Source organism: Ochotona princeps, chromosome 2 (genome assembly GCF_030435755.1).
Source record: "Ochotona princeps isolate mOchPri1 chromosome 2, mOchPri1.hap1, whole genome shotgun sequence".
Classification (NCBI taxonomy): Eukaryota; Metazoa; Chordata; class Mammalia; order Lagomorpha; family Ochotonidae; genus Ochotona; species Ochotona princeps.
Genome location: NC_080833.1, coordinates 85,088,247 through 85,111,098, shown reverse-complemented (window position 1 = coordinate 85,111,098; position 22,852 = coordinate 85,088,247). Strand labels below are relative to the sequence as shown.

Sequence of the window (22,852 nt, the reverse complement as noted above, 5' to 3'; positions counted from 1 at the left end):
TGTAGGTTCCAAACCTGTAGCGTAAACAAGCATGGGAGAGAGTGGGAGCCAGTGACAACAAACTGTAGCATTCCTCCATCTAAATATGCGCAGGAGTGAACGTTGTTTCAATCTTTCTTGGAAGAGTTCAAGTGGAATCACTTGATCCATGCTGCTGTTGTAATGAGGCTCACAACATCCCTTAGGGAGGAATGTGGCAGAAACTATCCATGATAGCAACAGATGATTTTTCTTGGGTTAAATCTCCACTCTGAACAGCAGAGATAAGCTTTTGATACAGTGACTCTACAGGTTAGATAACAAACATTTGTTGAGTGTGGCTGTGGAGCTTAATCAGAGAACCATACACAACTCACAGCCTGGGCTAACAGAGGTCACAATAAGTCATTGCAATATATTGGGATGATTGCTCTTGACATATGGACCCTGAGCCAGGTGCTACAGGTGGATGTCCTGACCTCCAGTGGGTGGCCATCTGACATCCTGTGTGGGGAGAGGCAGCAATCTGTACCTGAAGTCCATTGCTACCAGGAGCTGTCTGGGTTTGAACACAGTAATTGTGTTTCTGAGCTTCATTTCCTCCATGTGGGAATTTGGGGTATTTATACCCATAATCAAGCATTATAATAATCCTGAATGATCTTATGGATGAAGTTTGTGCCTAATGCAAATCATAAACTCTGTAAATGTTGTCTAACTTCGTCATTATCCACATTGTCATTGAATGCTCAAGGCTATGGAGAAACATTAAGTCTGTGTCTCTGTGTATGGCTTTTCACTCAAGGTGATGTCACATTGAGATGACATAATTTTCTTTAGCACGCAGGTTACCACCCATACCTCGGCTGTGTGGTGATGACCATAGCAGTTCTTCAGCCACTTCTGGCGGCCTTCAGGCCACCTTTGCATGACCCAAGGTACTTGCAGTTTTGTATACAAATCCTCTCTATGTGTATACCACTAGTAGGGAAATAAGATTATTTTGAAGTGGAAGCATTTTGAATTTTATAAAATTCAGTGATCCATTATCTTTACTTTGAAAAAGACTTTAAAAATTCTGATCTCTAATTCCAAGGCAATCAGGAAAATTATATGCTCTGTGTCTTCTTGGGTATTAATTGTAGAGCCAGCACGTTCAAAAATACTGACTGATTCCTTATTTTGGTAGAAGGAAAATATTCAATTGGACACATTGGAGTATGGGTACAGCTGCGAGAATAATAGCAGGTGAGTAGTTTTGATGCCACTTATTCATATTTGATTGCTGGTTGTTTGTATTGCAAGTTGTAATTTGGCTTAAGTGATTTTAGATGCATTAGTGATTGGAGTAATTGGTTGTTGAGGAAAATTCAGACTTAAACATTGAACTCCAGAAAGTAATTTCTAGAGGTAACTATTTAAGTCATTATTTCAGTTTTCAAATTTAAGGTTTAATAAAATGGCTTAAAGTCTCCTTTGTAGACTTTTTAAAGTTTACCTCTACCAGCAGAATCATATATGCTGATGGCCAAACATTTGAGCAGCTCAAGCTGAGGATCATTAATGGGTTTAATTAAGCTGAGGCTTTTGGTGCAAACCTTCTTTATTGGTCAGTCATTACAACAGAGTGTCAAGAAGGGTACTTATGAAGGGACAAGATTCTTCTTGGCCCTGAGTTTAGATTCACAGTTCAGGATTGGGTGAACCTCATTTCTTTGGCTGTACGGTAAAGCTGCAGGTTGGCAGAGGCAGACTGTGCAGGAAAAGGATCACAGGGTAAGCTTGGAAGCAGGAGAGGCTGGGCCTGACTCAGGCTTTTATTGCCGCCCAACAGCCTCCCTAGGGCGTGCCCCCATTGGCCTGAGGACCTTCCACCAATCCCACCGCTTCACTGGATTAGACCAGTACCCATCAGTGCACTAAGTTTTCCCTTCTCTTAATGCATGGCCATGAGATTCTGAGGTTTTAATTTGAAATGCCTATATGCATTTGTGAGCCATGTCCTAGTCCAACCATCATGCCCTCCAACTCCAGCTGCTTCTGCTGGGCCTGATACTTTCCAGGGCAGGGGGATTTTCAAAAGGTAAGTGTGATTATATAAGGCATTTCCCTGTCTTGCAGGTGGATAGCAAGCACACAGAAGACACCTCCTGTGGTCTGAACATGTCTGTAGCGTGTTCTCTGGGAAGATGGAGTGTAGTTAGTTAGCCAACTGTGATTTTCAGGCTTTGCTCTCCTCCTGCAAGGGCAGACTTAAAACTTTCTGGGAAGTTTGTATGTCATTTTTTTAAAAAAACAATTGTTATATCATAGGTATTGTTTTCCATCTTGCTGTATCTAGTCTTAGAGTAAAAGAAGGACTAACTCAGCAATTTGGCCTCAAACACTAACTTTACTCATCTCATAAATTCTGAATATGTTTTACTTGATAGAGCAAATGTAAATAGTCACACATGTAAATAGCCATACATGTGCTTCATTTGAATGTAATTTGTATTTCTTTTATACTTAGTGGCAGCCATGTTCCTGGGGATGGACTTACCAGGACTGAATCTCCCTGACCCACAGAAGACCTACACAATGATCGGGTTTGTAGCCTGGCACATCGGGACGGAGATTGTTCTGGAGATACATGCTTACCGCCTCTCTCGAAAAGGTAATCTGTTCAAAAAGCCATGTGCAGAGAATCATTTTATACAAGTTCTCAAATATAACCGGATTTCTGATACTAACAGTTGATTATTATATGGTGGCTCATGAACAATTTCAGTTTTCTTAGAAGTTACAGGTGCACACATGAGAGAGAGGGAGAGGGGGATCTCCCACCTTCTGGTTCACTCCCCAGGTGGCAGCAACCATTGTGAATGAGGCAGGTTAAAGCCAGGAGTCAGGAGCTGCATCCTGATGTCCCGTGTAGGTGACAGGGGTCCACACACTTGGGACACGTTCTGCTGCTTTTTCCAGGCTGTTAGCAGGGAGCCTGATTGAAAGCTGAGTGGGGCATGGACTGGTGTCCAGATAGGATATGGGCACTGCAGGTGCTATGCCACAATGCTGGCCCCCTGAAGATGATTATTTTTGATTATACTGCTGTGGTAGAATCTGTGGGAATTGTCTTCCCTCGTCCTCTATATTTTGTGAGGAAAATATAGGGGAATGAGTTTAAATTTTAGGGATGAGGACTTTTTGAATACTTTCACTTTGTGTGCTAATGTGACTTAAAGCCAGTGCATACTGGGAATTCTGAGTGCCTGAGTTGGAGGGAAGCCTAGGATAGAAGAGACCCAAGTCACACAGGATTGGCATGTTACACATATGACACGGGTGCATATGTGCCATCACTTAAGTTTCTAACATGTAAAAACTTACAGCTAACAAGCTCATTAGCTAGATAATGAAGACCTACTTCTTTTTTTGGAAAGATTTATTTTATTTTTATTTGAATGTCAGATTTACAGACAGAAATATCTTCCGTCCGATGATTCACTCCCCAAGTGAATGCAATTGTTGGTGCTGTGCCGATCTGAAGCCAGGAGCCAGGAGCTCTTTCTGGATGCAGGGTCCCAAGCCTTTGGGCCATCCTTGACTGCTTCCCTAGGCCACAAGCAAGGAGCTGGATGGGAAGTGGGGCCGCCGGGATTAGAACTGGCATCCATATGGGATCCCGGGTTGTGCAAGGTGAGGACTTTAGCTGGTAGGCTACCGTGCCAGGTCCTTTCTCACGCTTTCTAATGACTGATTCTTTTTCGTCTCAGAGCCATGAAGGGTCAAGACACTTTTAACCACTGACAGGAGTGGAGATATTCAGAGAATGGATGACATTTTAAAATAGCTTGGATTCTGGCCCATGTCAGTTCTGTCTTATCTAGCTTTTCTTTGTTTCTTTTATTATTATCATATTATCATTTTCTGATACAGTTCCATAGGCCCTGGGAATTCCCCTACCCCTTTTCCTAATCCCCCCGCCCCCCACGCTGAGTTCTCCCATATCATTACAACAGTATATTTCATCACAAACAGGCATAAGTCCGTCATTGTGGGCATGGACAATGGCAGACTCCGGCATCCTATTGTGAAGACACATCCAACAGTTTCTCTGGGAGTCCATCTTCGATCTGGAAGTAGAGATGCACTCTGCACTGTATTCTTACATCTGGACATGTCAGTCTCCACTACAGTCACTAGACATCCCCCAAGTGAAAAGCCACAAAATAAAACCAACAAAACGGGAAGAAAAGTAGAAATTTACAATGCCATGAAGTTAAACAACATGCCACAGGACATGATAGTCTCCATTACACACTTACTATACATCCCTTTAGATGACTTTCTAGAAACAAAACCCTATTATCAGAGATGTAAGCACACTTGAAAAAGGAAATTAAAGATGTTTATTTCGGTTTAAATATGTTTTGAAATTCATTCATATAAGGTATCTTCAAAAAGTTTTTGAAAATACATATTAGGAAACAACTACGCATGAGCTTTAGGTATATAAGGCATCTAAAATTTATTTATGCGATTTAAGAGGCAGCAGAGAGAGAATACCACCAGATACTTGCAGTGACCTCTTTCTGGAGATGAAGCTGGGGACCAGGACCTCAGTCCATGGCTACATTTGTGGCAGGGACTCGCTCATCTCCTGCTGCCTCTCGGGGCACACATTACCTGCAAGTTGGAGTTGGGAGCTGGGGCTGAGTCTGAAATTTAGTCTGGAACTTTGATATGGGATGCGGACCTAGTGGTATTTTAACCTCTAGACCAAGTGCCCCTAAAATTGTCTTTTAGTCTTATTTTTTCCTATATGCACTTTGAAGTACCCTTATCTATGCTGTGGACCTAGGTTAGGGGGTTTCCTGAGCAACAGGCCCCTGAAACCAATGAGGAGGTGAGGTGACCGTGTTCAGCAGCGTGAGCCACCAGTCTGGTCGAGCATGTCTATTGTAAAGCAGGAAGGAATCTATATAGATCAAGAAAGGGGAAGGCAAAAGGGCATCTTCTGGTCCAACAATGACACTAATTGGCTAGAAGGCATGCCTATCTCTCTGGACCCTCCAATCAAGTCACCGTTCATGAACAACGCACACGACTGGCAGGTGTGCCCCAAGTCACAGGCAGGTAGGCTGTGGGTCACGCACAGCACATAGGCTGGAAGCTATGTCTCAGGTCATATTCACCACATGTGGCTGGCCAGGAGGCTGTGTGTTGCTTTGGCTTCTCAGAGTTGCTTATCAAGGAAGTCCCAGCACAGCTCATCCAAGGACAGATGAGAAACTGGGATGCAGCCCACTGCTCCTGCCTGTACAGATAGTGATCAGGCCAGGTCGAGGTCTCAGTGAGCCAAGCCCATTGTCAGGGAGTTCTCTTGGTCATAGTGTGCCATGTACCTGTGGCCTCCTACGTAGGCCAAGCAGGTAGAGACCCAGGGACAATCCCCTATACCTAGGAGTCTGGGTGGCTTTTAGGAGCTGAATCGTAACTGTCTGTTGTGCCACTTTTGGTTCTTGATAAGGCTGTATACATGGGACATTTGATGACTTCTCACTTCAGGCTTATTGTCTAAAATACATATGTTGGGCTGATGCTGTGGTGTAGTAGGCTAAGTCTCTGCCCTTGTATTGCAAGCATCGTGTGTCAGCACTGGCTAGCATTCTGGCTGCTCCACTTCCCATCCGGCTCCCTGTCCGTGGCCTGGGAAAACAGCAGAGGATGGCCAAAATCCTTGGGTGCCTGTATCCAAGTATTTAGATATTTTAGATCAGCTCAGCTGCAGCCACTGTGGCCCTTTGGGGAGTGACCCAGATCTCTCTTTGTAATTCTGCCTTCCAAATACAAATAACATAATAATTAAAAAAAAACACATATGTAGACCCAGCACGGTAGCCTAATGTCTAAAAGTCCTTAACTTGAATGCACCAGGATCTCATGGGCACCGTTCTAATCCCAGCAGCCCCGTGTCCCATCCAGCTTCCTGCTTGTGGCCTGGGAAAGCAGTCGAGGACGGCCCAAGGCCTTGGGACCCTGCACCTGTGTGAAAGACCTGGAAGAAGTTCCTGGTTCCCGGCTTTGGATTGGCGCAGCTCTGCTTGTTGTGCTCACTTGGGGAGTGAATCAATGGACGGAAGATCTTCCTCTCTGTCTCTCTTCCTCTCTGTATATCTGACTTTGCAATAAAAATAAATCTTGAAAAAACCACATATGTACTGAAATTGGGTTATGTTAACTCCCTTGATTTAGTCATTCCACAATGTATACATCAGAAAACCTCATGAAGTATGCCTTTATATATACCACTGTGATTTCTCAGTCATAAAAGTCCTCAAGTGTGGGTTGTTTAGCTTGCCATGCTATTGATTGACTAGCAGAACTGTGCAGACTTTAAATCTTTTAACGAATCAGTGCTGTAACAGGTTTGTCAAGATTTGTGTGAATCTTGAGTCTTCAGGAAGTTTGCAATGCTTAGTAGTTTGAAGTGGGAGAATTTACAACCTGGAAATGAGTGAGCACTCCAAATCAAGTCTTTTTTTTTTTTTTTTAAATCTCTCAAAGCTCGTGTGACTGACACTGACCTTACAAACTTTTGTTGTTTTTGCAGTGGAAATACTAGATGATGACAGAATTCAGATCCTTCAGTCTTTCAGTGCGGCAGAAGCAGAGGTATGTTCTTGTCTTGTCTGTTTGCCTAAACCGTAGTGGAGGTACTTCTTATATCTCAATTTTTCTTTCAGGGTCATGCTTTTAAAAAGGCTGTTTTGGTGATTTATGTCTGTGGGAATGTGACTTTTCTCATCATATTCTTGTCTGCAATCAACCATCTTTGAGCAAGAGAAGGCTTTGACTTTAGTAGGCCAGGTGGTAATCACCATCACTCCAGAGACACTTGAAACCGTGCTGACTGCTGGGAACGCGTGTGTGAATTTTAACTTAAAGACAAAGGTCATGCCAATAGGAGAATTTGGAAGTCTGGTTTTTATGTGACGATCAAATGCAAATAGACTGTAAACTGATGACAAACCCTTCTTTGTAATCTGGGGGCTTAAGGGTTAGAGCTGAGGAAAGGTGAGTGTTCAATAACCCATGCCGTGAGTTTAAGATCGTTAGAGTGTAAGAAAACAAACAAGAATGTCATTAAGAAAGTTATTAGGATAAAAAAGGAGATTGTATTAAGGTCAATGTATTCTGAATGGCAAAGCTGCTATGAAATGTTAAAACAAACATTTATTTTGACTAGCTTATTTTAATGGCCTTTGGATTTTCTTTTAGATGAAATGTTTTCTTTTTCATTTTTTTTTTTTTTTGGACATGCTACTGCTCTGTGTATTTTGTTCCTTCCCTTGTGAAGATTTCATTAATATTTAAGTACATTATAAATATTTCTTAGCAATGAAATGTAATTATGCATCACTTCCTTAAAGACATCTTTACTGATTTTTATGTTTTGACTGTGATATTTATGTTCTTATAACAAACAAAAATTGTAGATGTGCGTTTCCAAAATTGATAAATTGACCCTTCACCCTTCTCTCAAAAGTCATATTTAACAGTTCTCCTAATTTTCTCCTTGGAGTAAACTATATGTGTGTGTGTTTAGAAGTTACGTGCGCTAATGAATTAGAATAATCCATTACTTTCCTTGTTACTCCCATTGTCTATTAATGGCAAGGTCTTAGATTTTTCTGTGAGGACTTCCAACCAGTAGGTGGCGCTGTAATACCGTTCCAGTTTCTTTCCTGGTGCTGATTCCTAAGTATTTGGATTACATCATGCCATGGCATTTCCACGGAATCCCACTATCTCCACATAATCCTTATTTGAAAAATTTCTGCACTTTTGGGGTCAGGATCATGAGCTAGAAACTCAAACTGGGGACAAGTGTTGTTAGTTTCTAGTTGCATTTATGTTTTTATCAATTTGTTATTTCCTTTTGCATTTCCCTGACCTGTAACAAATGAATACAAATATTTTAGATAAAGGAAGCAAAGCTAGACATTTGAAAATCAAATATTCGAGGAGTCCTGCCTTGTTCTTCCACTGCGAATATTCTTCCAGCTGGTGGTATAATTTCTGCTTAGTCTCCAAATCTAACTTCTGTCTGAAATAAGAAGTGACCTGAGCTTGCAGGCTGCATCTTTTATTGGAGGGATGGGAGTGAAGCACTGTTAGTGTTCCTTGTCTCGGTGCTAGGTGTTCCTTACTCGGGCAGTTTAGGGTTTGGTGTGAACTTTCTGTGCTTATCTTCTTACAGGTGCCATGCCACTTAGAGTGTAAACATTCCTTCTGAATATGTGTAAAAAAAAGAACAAAAACCATTCAGTAAAGCAAATTCAGTGCACGCCATAGTTTCTATTTTCTGTTATATAGGGCTTACAGGTCAATGTGATTTTTAGAATAAGTTATATTTTACATGTGACATGGGAAAATCCTTTTAAGGGAAAGGTGGACCATGATGTATTTGATTGGAAATACGTGAGCTTCCGTATTTCCTGTGCTAAGGCTAAGACATTTTAACCTTTTGTTTTTTACTGTTCCACATGTTGGCATTATTTTAGGACTCCAACAACTGACATACAGAATTGTCTGAAGACATCTTTGTCATTTAATCTTAGGAGACTAATTTCTTTCACTGGAGCCAGGTCGTGATTCTTCTGCACATGGTAACTGCACTCACCAATTATAAATGCCCATTCTTTTCTTCTTTCAGTTTTTGAGTTGAAATGGATGATTGTGAAAACATAATTTTTGGTAGAAGTGATTGTTAAATTGGATGCATTAAAAGTCCTAGCCATATGGCCAAAAACAACGAGACAGATTTTAAGTTTTCTTCCTAAAGAAGAAATGCTGTGTAAAATAGAGAAGTCTGCTTTTCAGAAAAAAATGAAACAAATTCTAGAAAATTATGGTTAGGGTAGTTTTGTAACTCAGTTCAGTTTGTTTGTAAATTTTCTGGTCTGTGGAAATCAATGTTAAATAGGCTACAGCATGAATTATCGCAGAAATGGAATCAGTGATGTTAGTACTGTTTTCCTCAGGATTCTTGATGCCAAACTGTATGAAGTGATGCATTTATTCTGCATCCTGTCCCAGTCCGTGATGCCCTGGGAAGACAACTGCAGCAGAGCCAACTCGGAAGCTCTTGGGGCACATGTAACTTTTGGCTGAAGTTCTCTTTATCCGTAAATGCCAGTGAAGCTGAAAACACATGCAAACATAAAGAACAATGTTCCTTGTTTGAGATAATTCATTACAGATGGGAATGAAAGAACGGATTCTGCCAAGTTCTTTTCAAGCCACAGTAGAATTCTCACTGTTCCTGTTCACTTCCTGCTTTCTTTCTTGGCCAACACCCACCAAGCTCACCTCTGCTTGCAGGTCATGGATGATCACCTTCCTGGAATGTCATTTCACTTCCTCTCTCCCTAGAACAAACTAGCTGATCAAATGCTATCCCAAGTTCCGTTTTGTCTTTGGACCCTTTCTTACTCTACCCAGACCTCTCCTTGTCCTGACAAGGATTTGCAGGGGGTGAGCTGATCCTGATTACAAGGACAGAGAGTTGGAGGACTAGAGTGTGTAAGTTTGCTAGTTGATTTAGAAGCTACGCTTGGGCAAGTCACTTATCTTTTTAGAGCCCCATTCCATCATCTGCAAACCCATTTTTCTGAGTTGCGAGGGTCAAATGCAGTGTTGCCAACAAAGGCGCTTTCTGTGTGCATGTCACTGATGTCTTTGCTATATGATTGTTAACCTTTGTAGGTTTTGCATATAAAATGTGCATGTATTTTGTAGAAAGATTTTGGTATTCATCTGGAAAATGCTATGCTAAGTGAAATAAGCCAGACACAACAGGACATCTTTTATATGATTGCAACTATATGAAACACCAAGAGTAATCAACTTTGCAGAAACAGAAGGTCAAATGGTGGATACATGGGATCCAGGACCAAGCGATACTGCTTCGTGGGTGCTAACTTTGGGTTGATGAAGAGATTATGGAAATAGTGGTGATGGCTCACAGCATTGGGAATGTACTTGATTCACTGACGTGTACACATCACATGATTAAAATGGTGAATCTTATTTTACCAAAATAAAAAAAAAATCAATTTACAATCACATTCACAGCAACATTACACAATGGGATGGAAACATGTCCCATCAACAAATGAATGGATTCACATACATCCTAGTACAACCGGGAAACGGGACAGTATTTGGCATAAAATTACTAAAGTTACTGGTTCATTGCATCATGTGGATGAACTTCCAAAATATTTAGCTAAGTGAAGTCAAGCGTGAGAGGTCACATACTCTATAATGTCCTCTGTGTAAGATAATATAGATGGGTAAGCCAATACAGACAGAGCAGGTTAAGGTTGTCAGGAGCTAGATAGGGGTGGAAGCAGAGGAGAGTAGGAATAATTGCTTATTGGGTATAAGATATTAATTTGTGGTGATGAAAATGTTTTAGAATTGGATAAAGGTGGTAGTTGCTCTACATTATGAGTAAGAAACATTGCTGAATTGTCAATTTTGAAGTGGTTTTATATTATTTGTCTCATTGCTCTTTAGCAATACTTCTGGGCAAAAAAAGTCTGAGGGTTTTGCTGGTAATACATTTGCAATGAATTTAATTTCTTGTTTTGTTGTTGAAGAGGTTGGTGCCATGATTTGCCTAGTGTAGGGGAGAGGAAGTTCTTACAAAGAACTGTATTTGCTCTCACGATCTTCTACTCCTATGCAAAAAATATTGTGTTGTCCTGTAGGTTTCCTGTGAGTTCCTAAACAATTTTTCTTTATACTGACATGTGATAATCAAACTCTAAAATAAGAATTTCTTGAGATTGTACATTTTGGGATTCTGGCTTCCACTGGTGGTAAGGTCTGAGAAAGATCTTAAGAACCTCATCCTCCTCCAGAAAACCTGCTGTGAGCTTCAGAAAGCAGCTCTCTGAGTGCTGGGGTCCATACAGTAGGTGTGAATAACGCGAACTTGTGAAGAGAACAACTCCCTGCTTGGCAGGGCCCAGGGGAGCTTCCAGCTGTTTGGCAGGGCCGGGGGGGATTTCTCTCTGACCACCTTGACGCAGTCTCACCCCCTTTTTGCATGGACACTCAACCACCCCACTAAGAATCCTGTAATCTATTGAGGCATTGTTTGCCCCTGTGAGATGGCTTTGGCAACCAATGTGAGCTTGAGAGTTAATGTTATTGATAATGTCTTGGTGAGTGGGCCTTTAACTGCACGCAGGAGTACAATTAAACCCATGCCATTTCTGGACACCTTATTCTGTGCCTACCCATTGCCCTGAAATCTGGCCCAGACATTTAGCATGCCTTCTGGAAAATGGCTTGGTAAGAATTTTACAAACTGCTGAAGGATGGGAGTATGAGCGGAAACTGCTATGACAAAAAGTATAGCTACTGGGACCCTAAAGGCTATCCTGTTACTAGGACCCTAAAGGCCATCCTGTTACTGTGATCCTAAAGGCTTAGCTTGCAGGCCTAATGGCCAACTAATGTCAATGACCCCAATCCCCATAAACCAAAGCCCCAGACCTTTTAACCCATACATAATTCAAGATAGGGGCCTGGTTGTCACAGGCGGCACCAAGGATAAAACCCCAGACTTGAGGAGAGCAGGTGGGGACTGGCAAGCCGAGATAAACAAGGAATGTGTAATCCTCCCTCATTCATCTCTTAAGAAGTTGTAAATTGTCCTCCCCCCGCCAAGCTATGTCAAACTGCCCCTAAAGAAAACTTTGTAATTGTACTGCTTGGGGCCACACTCTGCAGTTGAGTGGATGTAACACCATGATGTAAAAGGTCTGTGCCAGAGTTTGTAACTACTTCTGTATAAATAAAGTGGACAGCTTTCTTGCATTGTCCACAATGATCTTGGAATTGTAGTGGTCCATTTCTCTTCTTTCTACACCTATTTTGCACACCCTTCTCGAGCTCCGAACTCAGCTGGAGCTGGACTCCGGCATCTGAGGGCCCTGGGGAAGGAGCAGCGGTGGGGACATCCTGGGGAGGGGTCCATGCATTTGTAGGGAGCTCTGTTTTTCACTTTCTAGTGTGACAGCTGTTGAGGCCAATGTGGTACTGGGTGAAAAGGGAACCAGTGGAAAACTGCAGCTTTCCTGGTGCCGTAAAGCTGGGAAATGATGACTGGGGCAACCACAGCTGTTAAGGGTGAGGGAGGGGAAGTGGTCATATGCTAGAGAGAGATCTTGCATTCTGTTTGGCCACATCTCTGACTCGTGAACATGTGTGAACACACCTACAAAAACACACGGCTAGTCTCAACCCTCATGGTAAACAGGCTACGATCAGGAGCAATGGAAGCCTGTGTGTTCTCTCACTGTGCAGGGCCATCATGTTGGAGGGTATAGCAAGGGCAATTGAGTAAGAATGGAAAGGCATCTGCATCGGAAAGAAGGAAGTAAAAGTATAATTTTTCTTAGATAAGTTAATATTATGGATAGAAAATCAAAAGGAGCATTCAAGATTACACAATAGACCAGTAGAATCAATAAATGAGTTCAGCCAAATCGTAGGATATAAAATCAATACTCAAAAATCAGTGGTCTACAACTAGAAATAGCATGCAATTTCATATGGAATTTTTATTATAGATTTTATTTCATAGTAAATGTTTTGTTTATCTGTTTACCATCTTATTGAAGTAGGAAAGTGTAATTCCATTTACAACAGTATCAAGAAGATTCAAATAATAAAAATAACCAAAATATAAGACTTGAGCACTGAAAACCGTAAAACACTGTTTACCGACTATGCCGGTATAATGGAATGGATCTCATGTTATTAGATCATATCATTGATACGGCAATACTTGTCAAGTTGATCAACAGATTCTGTAGTCACTAGCAAAACCCCAGATGGCTTTTTCTGCAATAATTGACAAGCGACCCACAATTTCCTTTGGTAAACCAAAGGGTGTAGACTGGCAGGAGCAATTTAGAAAAGGATGAATTTAAAGAGCATCTACTTCTCAGTGTCAAAGCCACAAAGCTGCAGTAATCGATGCAGGATGATCCTGACACAAGGATGGACGTGTGTTCTGTTGAACAGATTGTGAGTTCAGAAGTAAACACTAACATGATCAGCTTATTTTTTGACAATTGCAAAGGCATTTTGAAGGCGGCAATGGTGACCTTTCAACAAATGGTAATTGGATACTGGATATCTGGATGCAAAAAGATGTATAAATACCCCATCCTGGTTAGTACACACAAAAATCACTCAAAATTGACCACAGACTTTAATGCAAGAACAACACATAGAAGAAAACACTAGATTGAATTTCTGACTTAGCATCAGACATTGAATTGCTAGATACAATAACAGAAACGCAATGCTAAAAGAAAAAAAATGGCATATTGGACTAATCATAATTAAAACTTCTGTGCTTCATATGTAACACCATCAAAAATTTGAAGACGGGACAGCCACTGGCATAATAGACGAATCCGCCACCTGTGGTGCTGGCATTTTGTATGGGCCACAGTTTGAGCTCTGGTTGATCCACTTCTGATCCAGTTCCCTGCTGGCATACGGGGAAAAGCAGCGGAAGATGGCCCAAGTGCCCGGGCCCCCATCATGCACCTGGGGGACACAGAGCTGCTTCTGATCCAGTTCCCTGCTGGCATACGGGGAAAAGCAGCGGAAGATGGCCCAAGTGCCAGGGCCCCCATCCCGCACCTGGGAGACACAGAGCTGCTTCCTTGTGGCTTTGACTTGTTCCAGTGCTGACTTGCTGGCATCTGAGCAGAGAACCAGCAGATGGAAGATTCTTTCTCTCTCAAACGCTGACTCTTAAATAAATAAATAAATGAACAAATAAATAAATCTCTTCTTTTCAAAAGAAAATGGAAAATTTAAATTTTCTAGTGGAAGAGAGGATAATCTTACAGCTTCTGCAGATGCTGAAAATACAATTAGAACAATATAATGAATGAATTCATGTTAACAAATCTGACCCATTAACTGGAAAGTTTTTTTTTTTATACACACAGATTAACAAAACTGATCTAAGGAGAAAAGAAGGTTGTAGCAATTAAAAAATACTGATAGAATTCATATGAAATGTTAAGTAACTGTAAATAGCCAAAGGACTTTTTAAAATAGAATAAAGTTGGAGTCTTATAGTTCCTCTTACTTGACTGTCTTATGTCCTACAAAACTAAAATAATCACAAGACTGTGGTACTGGCAGACAGACATACGCACCAGTGGACAAAGCAGAGGGCGCTGAAGTAAGCCCTCGTGTGTATGGCCAGCTGATCTTTAACAGGGAGCATGGGCAGTATCTTCAACAGTGTTGGGAAAATGGATATCCACATCTGAATGAAGTTAAACTCTTTGTTTTCATACACAAAATTATATCACAATGGATAAAAGAACCAAAATTAAAACTCTACTCTTGGAAGAAAACACAGAGCAAAAGTATTATGGCAGTGAGTTTGGGAATGATTTCTAGGTTAGGCCACTCCAAAGCACAGACACAAAAGTGAATGTGGACAGAATGAACTTCTGTGTGTCAAAGGAAGCAGAGTAAAAATCAGCATATGGAATGGGAGAAAATACTTCAAAATCATATGCCTTATGAATGTTAACATTCTGAACACGAAAGAAACAGCCCCACGTCAGCAAGAAAATCCAAAGAACCCAATAAAAAATCTTGTAGTTGAACTGTATAATGGAGACTAGCATGCTGGGAAGTGAAGGTAAGGTACAGTAGGTACCTCTGCTTCTGAATAATAGAATGACTCCCAGTGAAACAGTTTAATATACCTTGACAAAATGGTACTAGATTTTGTGCCTTTGTCTATACCTACATTCCGTAATGAACTTAAGTAGCAGAAAGTTAAATTTATAACTTACTGAAGGACTAAACCACCTTAATAATATGGGAGAAAATGGCAAAGAAAATATTTGGAAGGAGAGAGGTGGGTGAAAGAGGGGATCTCTATACCAACAAAAATGTGTCATGCAAAGTAATAAAAATGACTTATAACACTAAAAAATGACACAAAGAAATTCACATTTCTCCAGAATGCTATACACCCAGAAGCATATGGAAAATGTCCAATATTATTGATAAATAAGGGAAAGGCATATTAGAGCAACAATGGCACAGCATTTCATGTCTATTAGGATGCCTACCATCCAAAGAACTCCAAGGTTGGTGAAGTTGAATACAGACAGTGTTAGAGAAATTAAAAGCTTTAATAAGACTCTACAAATATACAAATGATGGGGGCATATGGAAAACAGAATGGAGGCTCCTCAAAATATTAAAAATAAAATGATCAGGAGAGGAACATTTGGCAGAACATTTGAGATACTACTTTGGATGCCTGCATGTTGTATTTGAGAGTATGGGCTAGAGTCCTAGTTCTGCTTTCGTTCCAGCTTTCTGCTAAATAAGTACTTTGGGAGGTAACATGGCTCTCATTGCTGGGTCCCTGTGAAGCTGTAGATGATAGTTAAAATAGTTGAATACCTATCACCTGTGCAGGAAGCTTCACTGGATTTGGGGGCTCCTGTCTTCAGCATGAAGCATCCCTGGTTTTGTAGGCATCTGGAGAGTGAACCAGTGGATGGGAGATACTTTTGTCTCTCTCTGCCTTTCAAATAAATAAAAAATAAATGATAAAAATAAAATTCTCATTTTATCTAATCTCAGTTCTGGGAGTATATAGCTCCACCCCCTCAGAAAGCAAGATATTTAAGAGATATGTGCATATTGTATTAACTCTAGCATTATTAATCATAGCCAAGAAGTGGATGCAACTCAAATATTTATAGCTGGATTAATGGGTGAACAAAATGGATCTTATAAATGTAGTGGAGATTATTTACCTTAAAAAGAAGGAAGTCCTTATTTTTTTTTTATCACCTACTATAACATGGATACATTTTGAGGACATAATGCCATGTGAAATAGCAAGTCATAAAAAGGAAAGTTGTGTATGTTTTCACTCTAATGAGGTTTTGAAAGTGGTTGAACTTGGAAACAGAAAGTAGAATGGTGGTTTCCAGAGATTAGGAGGGAAGAATTTATGGACAGGTAATATTCAATGTTTGTTTTAGTGTTGCCAGATGAAAAGCTTCTAGAGATCTGTTACACAGTAAGGTGAATATACTTAGCACTGCTGAACTGTATGCTTTAAATGGCTAAGAGCTGGGGTAGGGGTGGGTGGAGGTGGGTGATGCAGCAGGTAACATGATACTTGGGAAACTTGCATCCCGTATGAGAATGCTTGACCTAGCTCTGATTTCAGCGTCCTGTCAACGCACATCCCAGGAAGAAGCAGGTGGTGGCTCAGGTGTTTGGATCTCTGCCATCCATTCGGTGGTGGCGGGGGTGGGGGTGCTAGTTAATTCTGGTCTCCTGACTTCGGCCTGGTCCAGCCCTGACTATTGCAGGCATTTGGGAAGATGTAAGATTTCTGTCTTTCTCTTTGCTCCTCAAACAAAAATGAAAGTTAAAAATGCATAAGATGGTGTAAGCTTTGTGTTATATTTTTCGGGCACAATTAAGAATTTTAAAAATGTATGTTTGTTATTTAAAACTTTGCAGAAAGAAAATTGCAGGCGTTACTAGTCAATTGCAGAAAACATTTGAGTCAGTATTGATCAGGAATACACAGACTTTACAGAAAGTAGAGCAGAAGAAACACTCCACAACTGATTCTATGAGGCTAGTATTACTTTGGTACTAAAACCAGACAACAATATTACACTGAAAGAAAAGTACACACAACATTGCTTGTGAATATTAGATATAAGCATCTTTAATTTAAGAATTTATAAGATAATAACAAATCAAATCCAGCATTTTAAACAAGGATACTAATTTTTCTTTTTTTAAAATATTTATTTTTATTACAAAGTCAGATATACAGAGAGGAGGAGAGACAGAGAGGAAGATCTTCCGTCCGATGATTCACTCCCCAAGTGAGCCGCAAAGGGCTGGTGCGTGCCGATCCGATGCCGGGAACCTGGAACCTCTTCCGGGTCTCCCTCATGGGTGCAGTGTCCCAATGCATTGGGCCGTCCTCGACTGCCTTCCCAGGCCACAAGCAGGGAGCTTGATGGAAGTGGAGCTGCCGGGATTAGAACCGGCGCCCATATGGGATCCCGGAGCGTTCAAGGCGAGGACTTTAGCGGCTAGACCACACCGCCGGGCCCAAGGATACTAATTTTTCATGAACAAAGAAGCTATATCAGAAGAATGCCCTGGAAAATGACATTTATATTAAAGGATAAAGGAGCAACACTATCTGATAGGCTCCACTGATGCAGAGAAAATGTTGGAAAAAATTAAAACACAATCGTGAGAAAATTCAGAACCAAGAATGAGAATTACAGCATCCATGAAAAATTACAGCTGACATTTTTAGTGGTAAATTATGCTATTTTCCTTCTGAAGACCAGATGAGCTGCAAAAGACGGCAGTTCCCTAAATTTGTGTTCAACATTACAATGGAAGTTCCAGTCAGTGCAACAGACATTGTATGAAGTCAATGTTATAAGCCTGGGGAAGGAAGAAAATTATTTTTAATTGAAAAAAAAAGCGCCAATTATTTAGTAGTAGAGGCAAATTCTTTTAACTTTTCTCTACCGTGGAAGAATTTTATTTCATTTTCAAAGATGAAAGAAAGCTTTGCTGGACTTGTTATCCTAGGCTGACAATTTTTTGCTTTTAGAATCTGGAATATGTCACTCCGTTCTCTTCTGACCTGTAGAGTTTCCTGTGAACGATCAGCCATGAATTTAATCATCATTCCTCGAAGTGTCAGTTGGTTTTTTTTTCCATGAGCACATTCAAGGATCTTTTTCTTATGTTTGACTGAGAAGAGCTTGATTAGCATGTGTCATGGCGAAGACCACTTTTAGTCAATCCTGTTGGGGATTTTGTGCCCTTCATGCCTGTTGTTTCCCAATTCTTTCTACAGATTAGGGATATTTGCCTTTATTATTTCATTAAATACATTTTTAAACCCAGCTTCTCTTTTGGCACCTCTTGGAATTCCCATAACTCGTATATTTGATCTTTTAATTGTGTCTGTTAATTCTTGAATACTTTTTTTTAGCTTGACCCAACTCTGCTTCCAACTTTTTGATTGTTTCTCCATTGTGGCAAAAATTATCTTCCAATTCTGAGATTCTGTCTTCTTTCTCTTTCATTCTAATATGCAGACTTTCCACTGAATTTTAATTTGCTCTTTTACATCCTTCATTTCGAATAACTAGGCTTGATTTTCCTTTATGGTTGTTATTTCCTGCGTGACATATTCCTTAAATTCCTGCCTGTGTATCTCTTTAAGAAGCTTTATAACAAGTGTTTTGAATTCTGTATCCCCCATTTTCTCAATGTATCCCTCAGTTAACTTTGAGGTTGGCAAAGACTTTTGCTCCTTTGCAGGGGAGTCTTTAGTAATATTCATTGTGTCTTTGTCTCTTCTTTTGCTCTTGATCATTGTGCTTCTGGTTATCAGATTCTTCTCCTTGGGACAGGTTTCTAAGCTGTGTCACCAATAGGTCTGCAATTCGATTTTACTTATTGCAGTTGGCACACAATTTTTTGCTTGCAGCCAATTGTGCCACTCCCTTCAGCGCGTTTCAGGTCTGGGCTCTTACGTTTGACTTTCGCCATGGTCTCCATAGCCCCAGCTCCTGGCTTAGCACTCTACCTCCTGTGATCCCACGCTGTTGTTGTACCATTGCCTGTACGTTTTTCCCACTTTTGGCTTGAACAGTTTGCAGGAGTAGTGGGGCACCAGGTGTCCTAAATTGTTAGGTTGTTGGCAGTGCTGATATTGCTGGAGCCTGTTGGCCGTTAGGTCTGAGGGCCACACAGACCTGTTTTGAGTCATAAGATACCAAAGTTGGTATAATTTTCAATGTGGGACCAGTACAATGCCTTGAGCTCAGTGAGTCTGCTCCCCTAGCTCAGTGCTTGTGCAGCTCACTGTTTTCCGTACTGTCTCAACGCCTTTGCCACATCACACAAAATGACACCTTATATGCCACTGTTGGAATTCTTGGTCTGTTGCCTTTAAGTCTGCGGACTACCTGGATCTATTTTTGGTGGAACCTATAGGATGCCACATTATTGCAGTTCACTGAGACAGAAATGAGTTCAATTTCAGCTCAGTACATGTGCAGTCCTGTCCTAAGCAATATGGTGACTGATTTGGCACCACTGGTGTTTGAGCTGTGAAATCCACCCTATTCCTGTACCGCCTGTTTGGGATCTGCTGGTCTGCCTTTGCTTCTGGTCAAATTAAATAAACCAACAGGACAGGCAATTTTTTTGTCTGAGCTCACCTCCTGAGCTCCGCATCAACTCCCCTTCCCATCTGTTTGCTGGTGGAGTTCCAGCCACTGGTGCAGTTCATTTCCCTGCTGACTGAATGTTGCTTGGATATTTGGTCACTGGAACACCACACCATTGTTTTCACTGCTTTCTTGTGTCCATCAGTCTCTAGGTGCCCCTCTGTCGTGATTCTGCCCTCTCCTATTTTCTGAAATGTGCCTCTCTGTTTCACCCTGGCTAATGTTTCTTTGTGTATTTAAATTTGTACTCACCTGATTCCACCATCTTGATTCTTCCTACTTTAAAAAATATTTATTTATTTTTATTAGAAAGGCAGATTTTACATAGAGAAAGATCTTTCGTTCATTGTTTTACTCCCTAAATAGCCATAACTACCAGAGCTCAGCTGATCTGATGCCAGGAGTCTGGAACTTCTTCTGGGTCGCCTATATGGGTGCAGGACATCATCTGCTGCTTTCCCAGGCTATAAGCTGGGAGCTGGATTGAAGTGGAGCAGTCAAGACTAAAACCAGTGCCCACCTGGTATGGTGGCACAACAGGTGCTTGCCCAGTATGCCACAGTGTCAGCCCTACACTGACACAGCTGGTAATGCTCTCACTTGCATAAATTGAGATAAGGCGCAGGTGAAAACTGAGTTATACAGTTAATCTGCTCTTGTCTGATCTGGGGCACAGAAATTGTCATGTACTAAGGTACCTTGTGAAGTTGGCTGATTTTTTAAAAAATAATTCCCTCAGAAGCCTTGAAGAATAGAAATGAGGTCCCTATCAGGCAACTATTTACTCGGGGCATCAAAACAAAACAAACAAAGCAAAAACCACACACAGGCTCAAAGGCAATATTTAGAGACCCTTGTTTCCTGTAGTCAGAGGGGAGACTATGTGGAAAATAAAATCCATGCTGCAGTTACAATGGTGGTAAGACTAAAAGGCATTTGCGGATTTGACAGACCACTTATTCTAAAGTCTGAGTCATGAAAGGCAAGGAGTGTCCTGCAGATTTCCCAGGACATTCCAAATGGGCAGAAGGAGCCTGCACACAGAACAATTCAAGTGCTTTTCCTCACAACCGGCTGCTTTTCCGTCATTGTCTTCAGACCCATAATTAAGATAAGGTCTGTGGATTGAGTTCCTGATTCCTGACTTTAGCCCTAACTGAAGCCCAACCTTTCCTGGCATTTAGGACAGGAATCAGTGGATGAGAACACCCCACCCCTCCTTGACTCTGCGTCTCAAATAGATAAAAAGAAAAATTTAAAAAAAAGGATGAAGTCTCATATTAAAAAGTATAGGATGAAATCTTATATAGGCCCAGTTGAAAAAATGTAGCTTCTGTGTTGGGAGTAAACAGTGTAGATGCTGAGAGTCAAGAGTCAGGCGTTACGTGCTTTCATCATGTGAGGAAAAGATGGGAATAGATTTTGAAGATGTGGGAAGGGAGGCAGTAATATCAGGCACAGTTAGAGAATTTGTTGGCGTGGGCACATTTGCCTTCAAATCAAGACTTAACAAGAATCCTTGGCAAGAATTTTTAGTAGTGACATTCTAAAGGTATACATTCTTATTAACTTTAATATTAATATTCTTTCTTTTTTACAGCCAGTTGATCTTTAATAAATGTGTTCGGACCGCACAGTGTAGTAAGAAAACAGTGGTGCTGACAAAACTGGTTTTATATATGTAGAAGCATGAAAGTAGATACATGCCCTCACTATTTGCAAAAATGAACTCAAGGTTGGTTAAAGAGCTAAATTTTAGGCCCTAGTCTGAATTTGCTAGAGAAAAATGTAGGGGAAGCACTCTAGTACATTGATGCAACTGATGGCTTTTTGAATAAGCCCCTAAAGCACAGGCAACACAAACAAAGCTAAACAAACCGAACTATGTCAGACTCAGAAACATTTTTGCAAAGAGAAAGAAATGATCAATAGGGTGAAAATCAGTAGAATGAAAAAAAATTGTTATAAACCACATGTTTAACAAAGGATGCATATATTGATAGAATTCAATTCAGTAGCAGATGATAAACCATGAAACACAACAAAATGTATTTTCCTTTTTGATTTTTTAAAAGTGTACCTCCCACTTGCATATTTATCTTTCTGTAGCTAACCTATTGCACTCAAGATGGTATCTTCCAGTCTCCAGTTGAATTCAGTTGTCTGCAAATGATACAAAATCATTTTTCATAACGGAGTAATATTCCATTGTGCACAGCTTTCACCTTTTTTTTAATCCACTCATCTGATGGTAGGCATGTTTGATTGCAAATTTTGGCTATTACGAACAGTGCTACTATAAATGTGCTGGTGCAGGTATTTCTGTTTCAGTGTGCTCAAGTGTTTTTAGGTGACTAGCAGTGGAATTGGCAGGTTGTATCACAAGTCTATTTCCCGTTTTTGGAGAAATCTCCACAGTGGTTTCATTAATTTCTGTTCCCACCAGCAGTGTGTATGTGCTTCCGTTCCCCACATCCCCACGGCTTTGGTTGCAGTCTATGTTTAGGATTTTAGCCACTTTGGCAGGGATGAGGTGATATTACACCATAGTTTTGAGTGCATTTCCCATATTCTTAGTAATGCTGGGCATTTTTTTTTCATAATGTATTTGTTGATCATTGCATTTTTCTTAGAATTGCTGATTGAATTTCTCCTCATTTCATTTGTTGTTTTAAGTGCTGTTACTGAAGATTTTTACTCAACTGACAATACAATCAATATATGCATCCTTTGTTAAACATGTGGTGATGTTAATATTCTAACTTTCTCACAAGAATTGTTCAAACCTTAAATCATATTTATACTCTTTGAGAACATTTTGAAAAGTCCTCTATTCAACACCCAGCAGTCACAATCATTCATTACACCATGGGCTTTCTTTAAACTGAATACCCAGCCTGGTGCGATAGCCTGGTGGTTAAAGTCCTCGCCTTGCACGCATCAGGATCCCATATGGGCTCCGGTTCTAATCCTGGCGGCCCCGCTATCCATCCAGCTCCCTGCTTGTGGCCTGGGAAAGCAGTCAGGATTGCCCAAAGCATTGGGATACTGCACCCATGTGGGAGACCTGGAAGAGCTCCTGGCTCCTGGCTTGGGATCAGTGCAGTACCGGCCGTTGCACTCACTTGGGGAGTGAATCATTGGATGGAAGATCTTCCTCTCTGTTTCTCCTCCTCTCTGTATATCTGCCTTTCCAATAAAAATAAATAAATCGTTAAAAAAAAAAGAACACAGTTATCACCTGTAAAGTCATGTGCATTGACAAGATAATCCAAAACTGTGTCACTTGTATGTTTGCTAGTATTTGAAGTCTGCACCCAAACAATTGCCTTTGTCCTCAGCAGAAGCATAAATAATTGTCTTCAGATAGTATTGATTTGGGATGATTTATTTCCTTATTATATTTGAAGATGAATGCTTTTGTAATGAGGTACACCGCCCTTGACCTTTCCATCTTCGTGTGAGCAAAGTTAGGATTTCAGTTAGTGTAATACAGCCAGGATATT

General features: G+C 40.7%; 1 protein-coding gene across 3 annotated transcripts in view; it reads left to right on the top strand.

Moving 5' to 3' along the window:
• The window catches only part of FRRS1 (ferric chelate reductase 1), a 50,074-nt gene extending 43,264 nt beyond the window's left edge, over positions 1 to 6,810 (top strand). For all 3 annotated transcript variants that reach the window (XM_058659513.1, XM_058659498.1, XM_058659506.1), the window contains 5 exons: positions 820 to 917; positions 1,169 to 1,227; positions 2,492 to 2,635; positions 6,575 to 6,636; positions 6,708 to 6,810. In XM_058659513.1, the coding sequence (XP_058515496.1) occupies positions 820 to 917; positions 1,169 to 1,227; positions 2,492 to 2,635; positions 6,575 to 6,636; positions 6,708 to 6,800 (456 nt within the window). In that variant the 3' untranslated portion in view covers positions 6,801 to 6,810. The remainder of the gene's footprint in view (positions 1 to 819; positions 918 to 1,168; positions 1,228 to 2,491; positions 2,636 to 6,574; positions 6,637 to 6,707) is intronic.
• Positions 6,811 to 22,852: the final 16,042 nt, after the last annotated feature.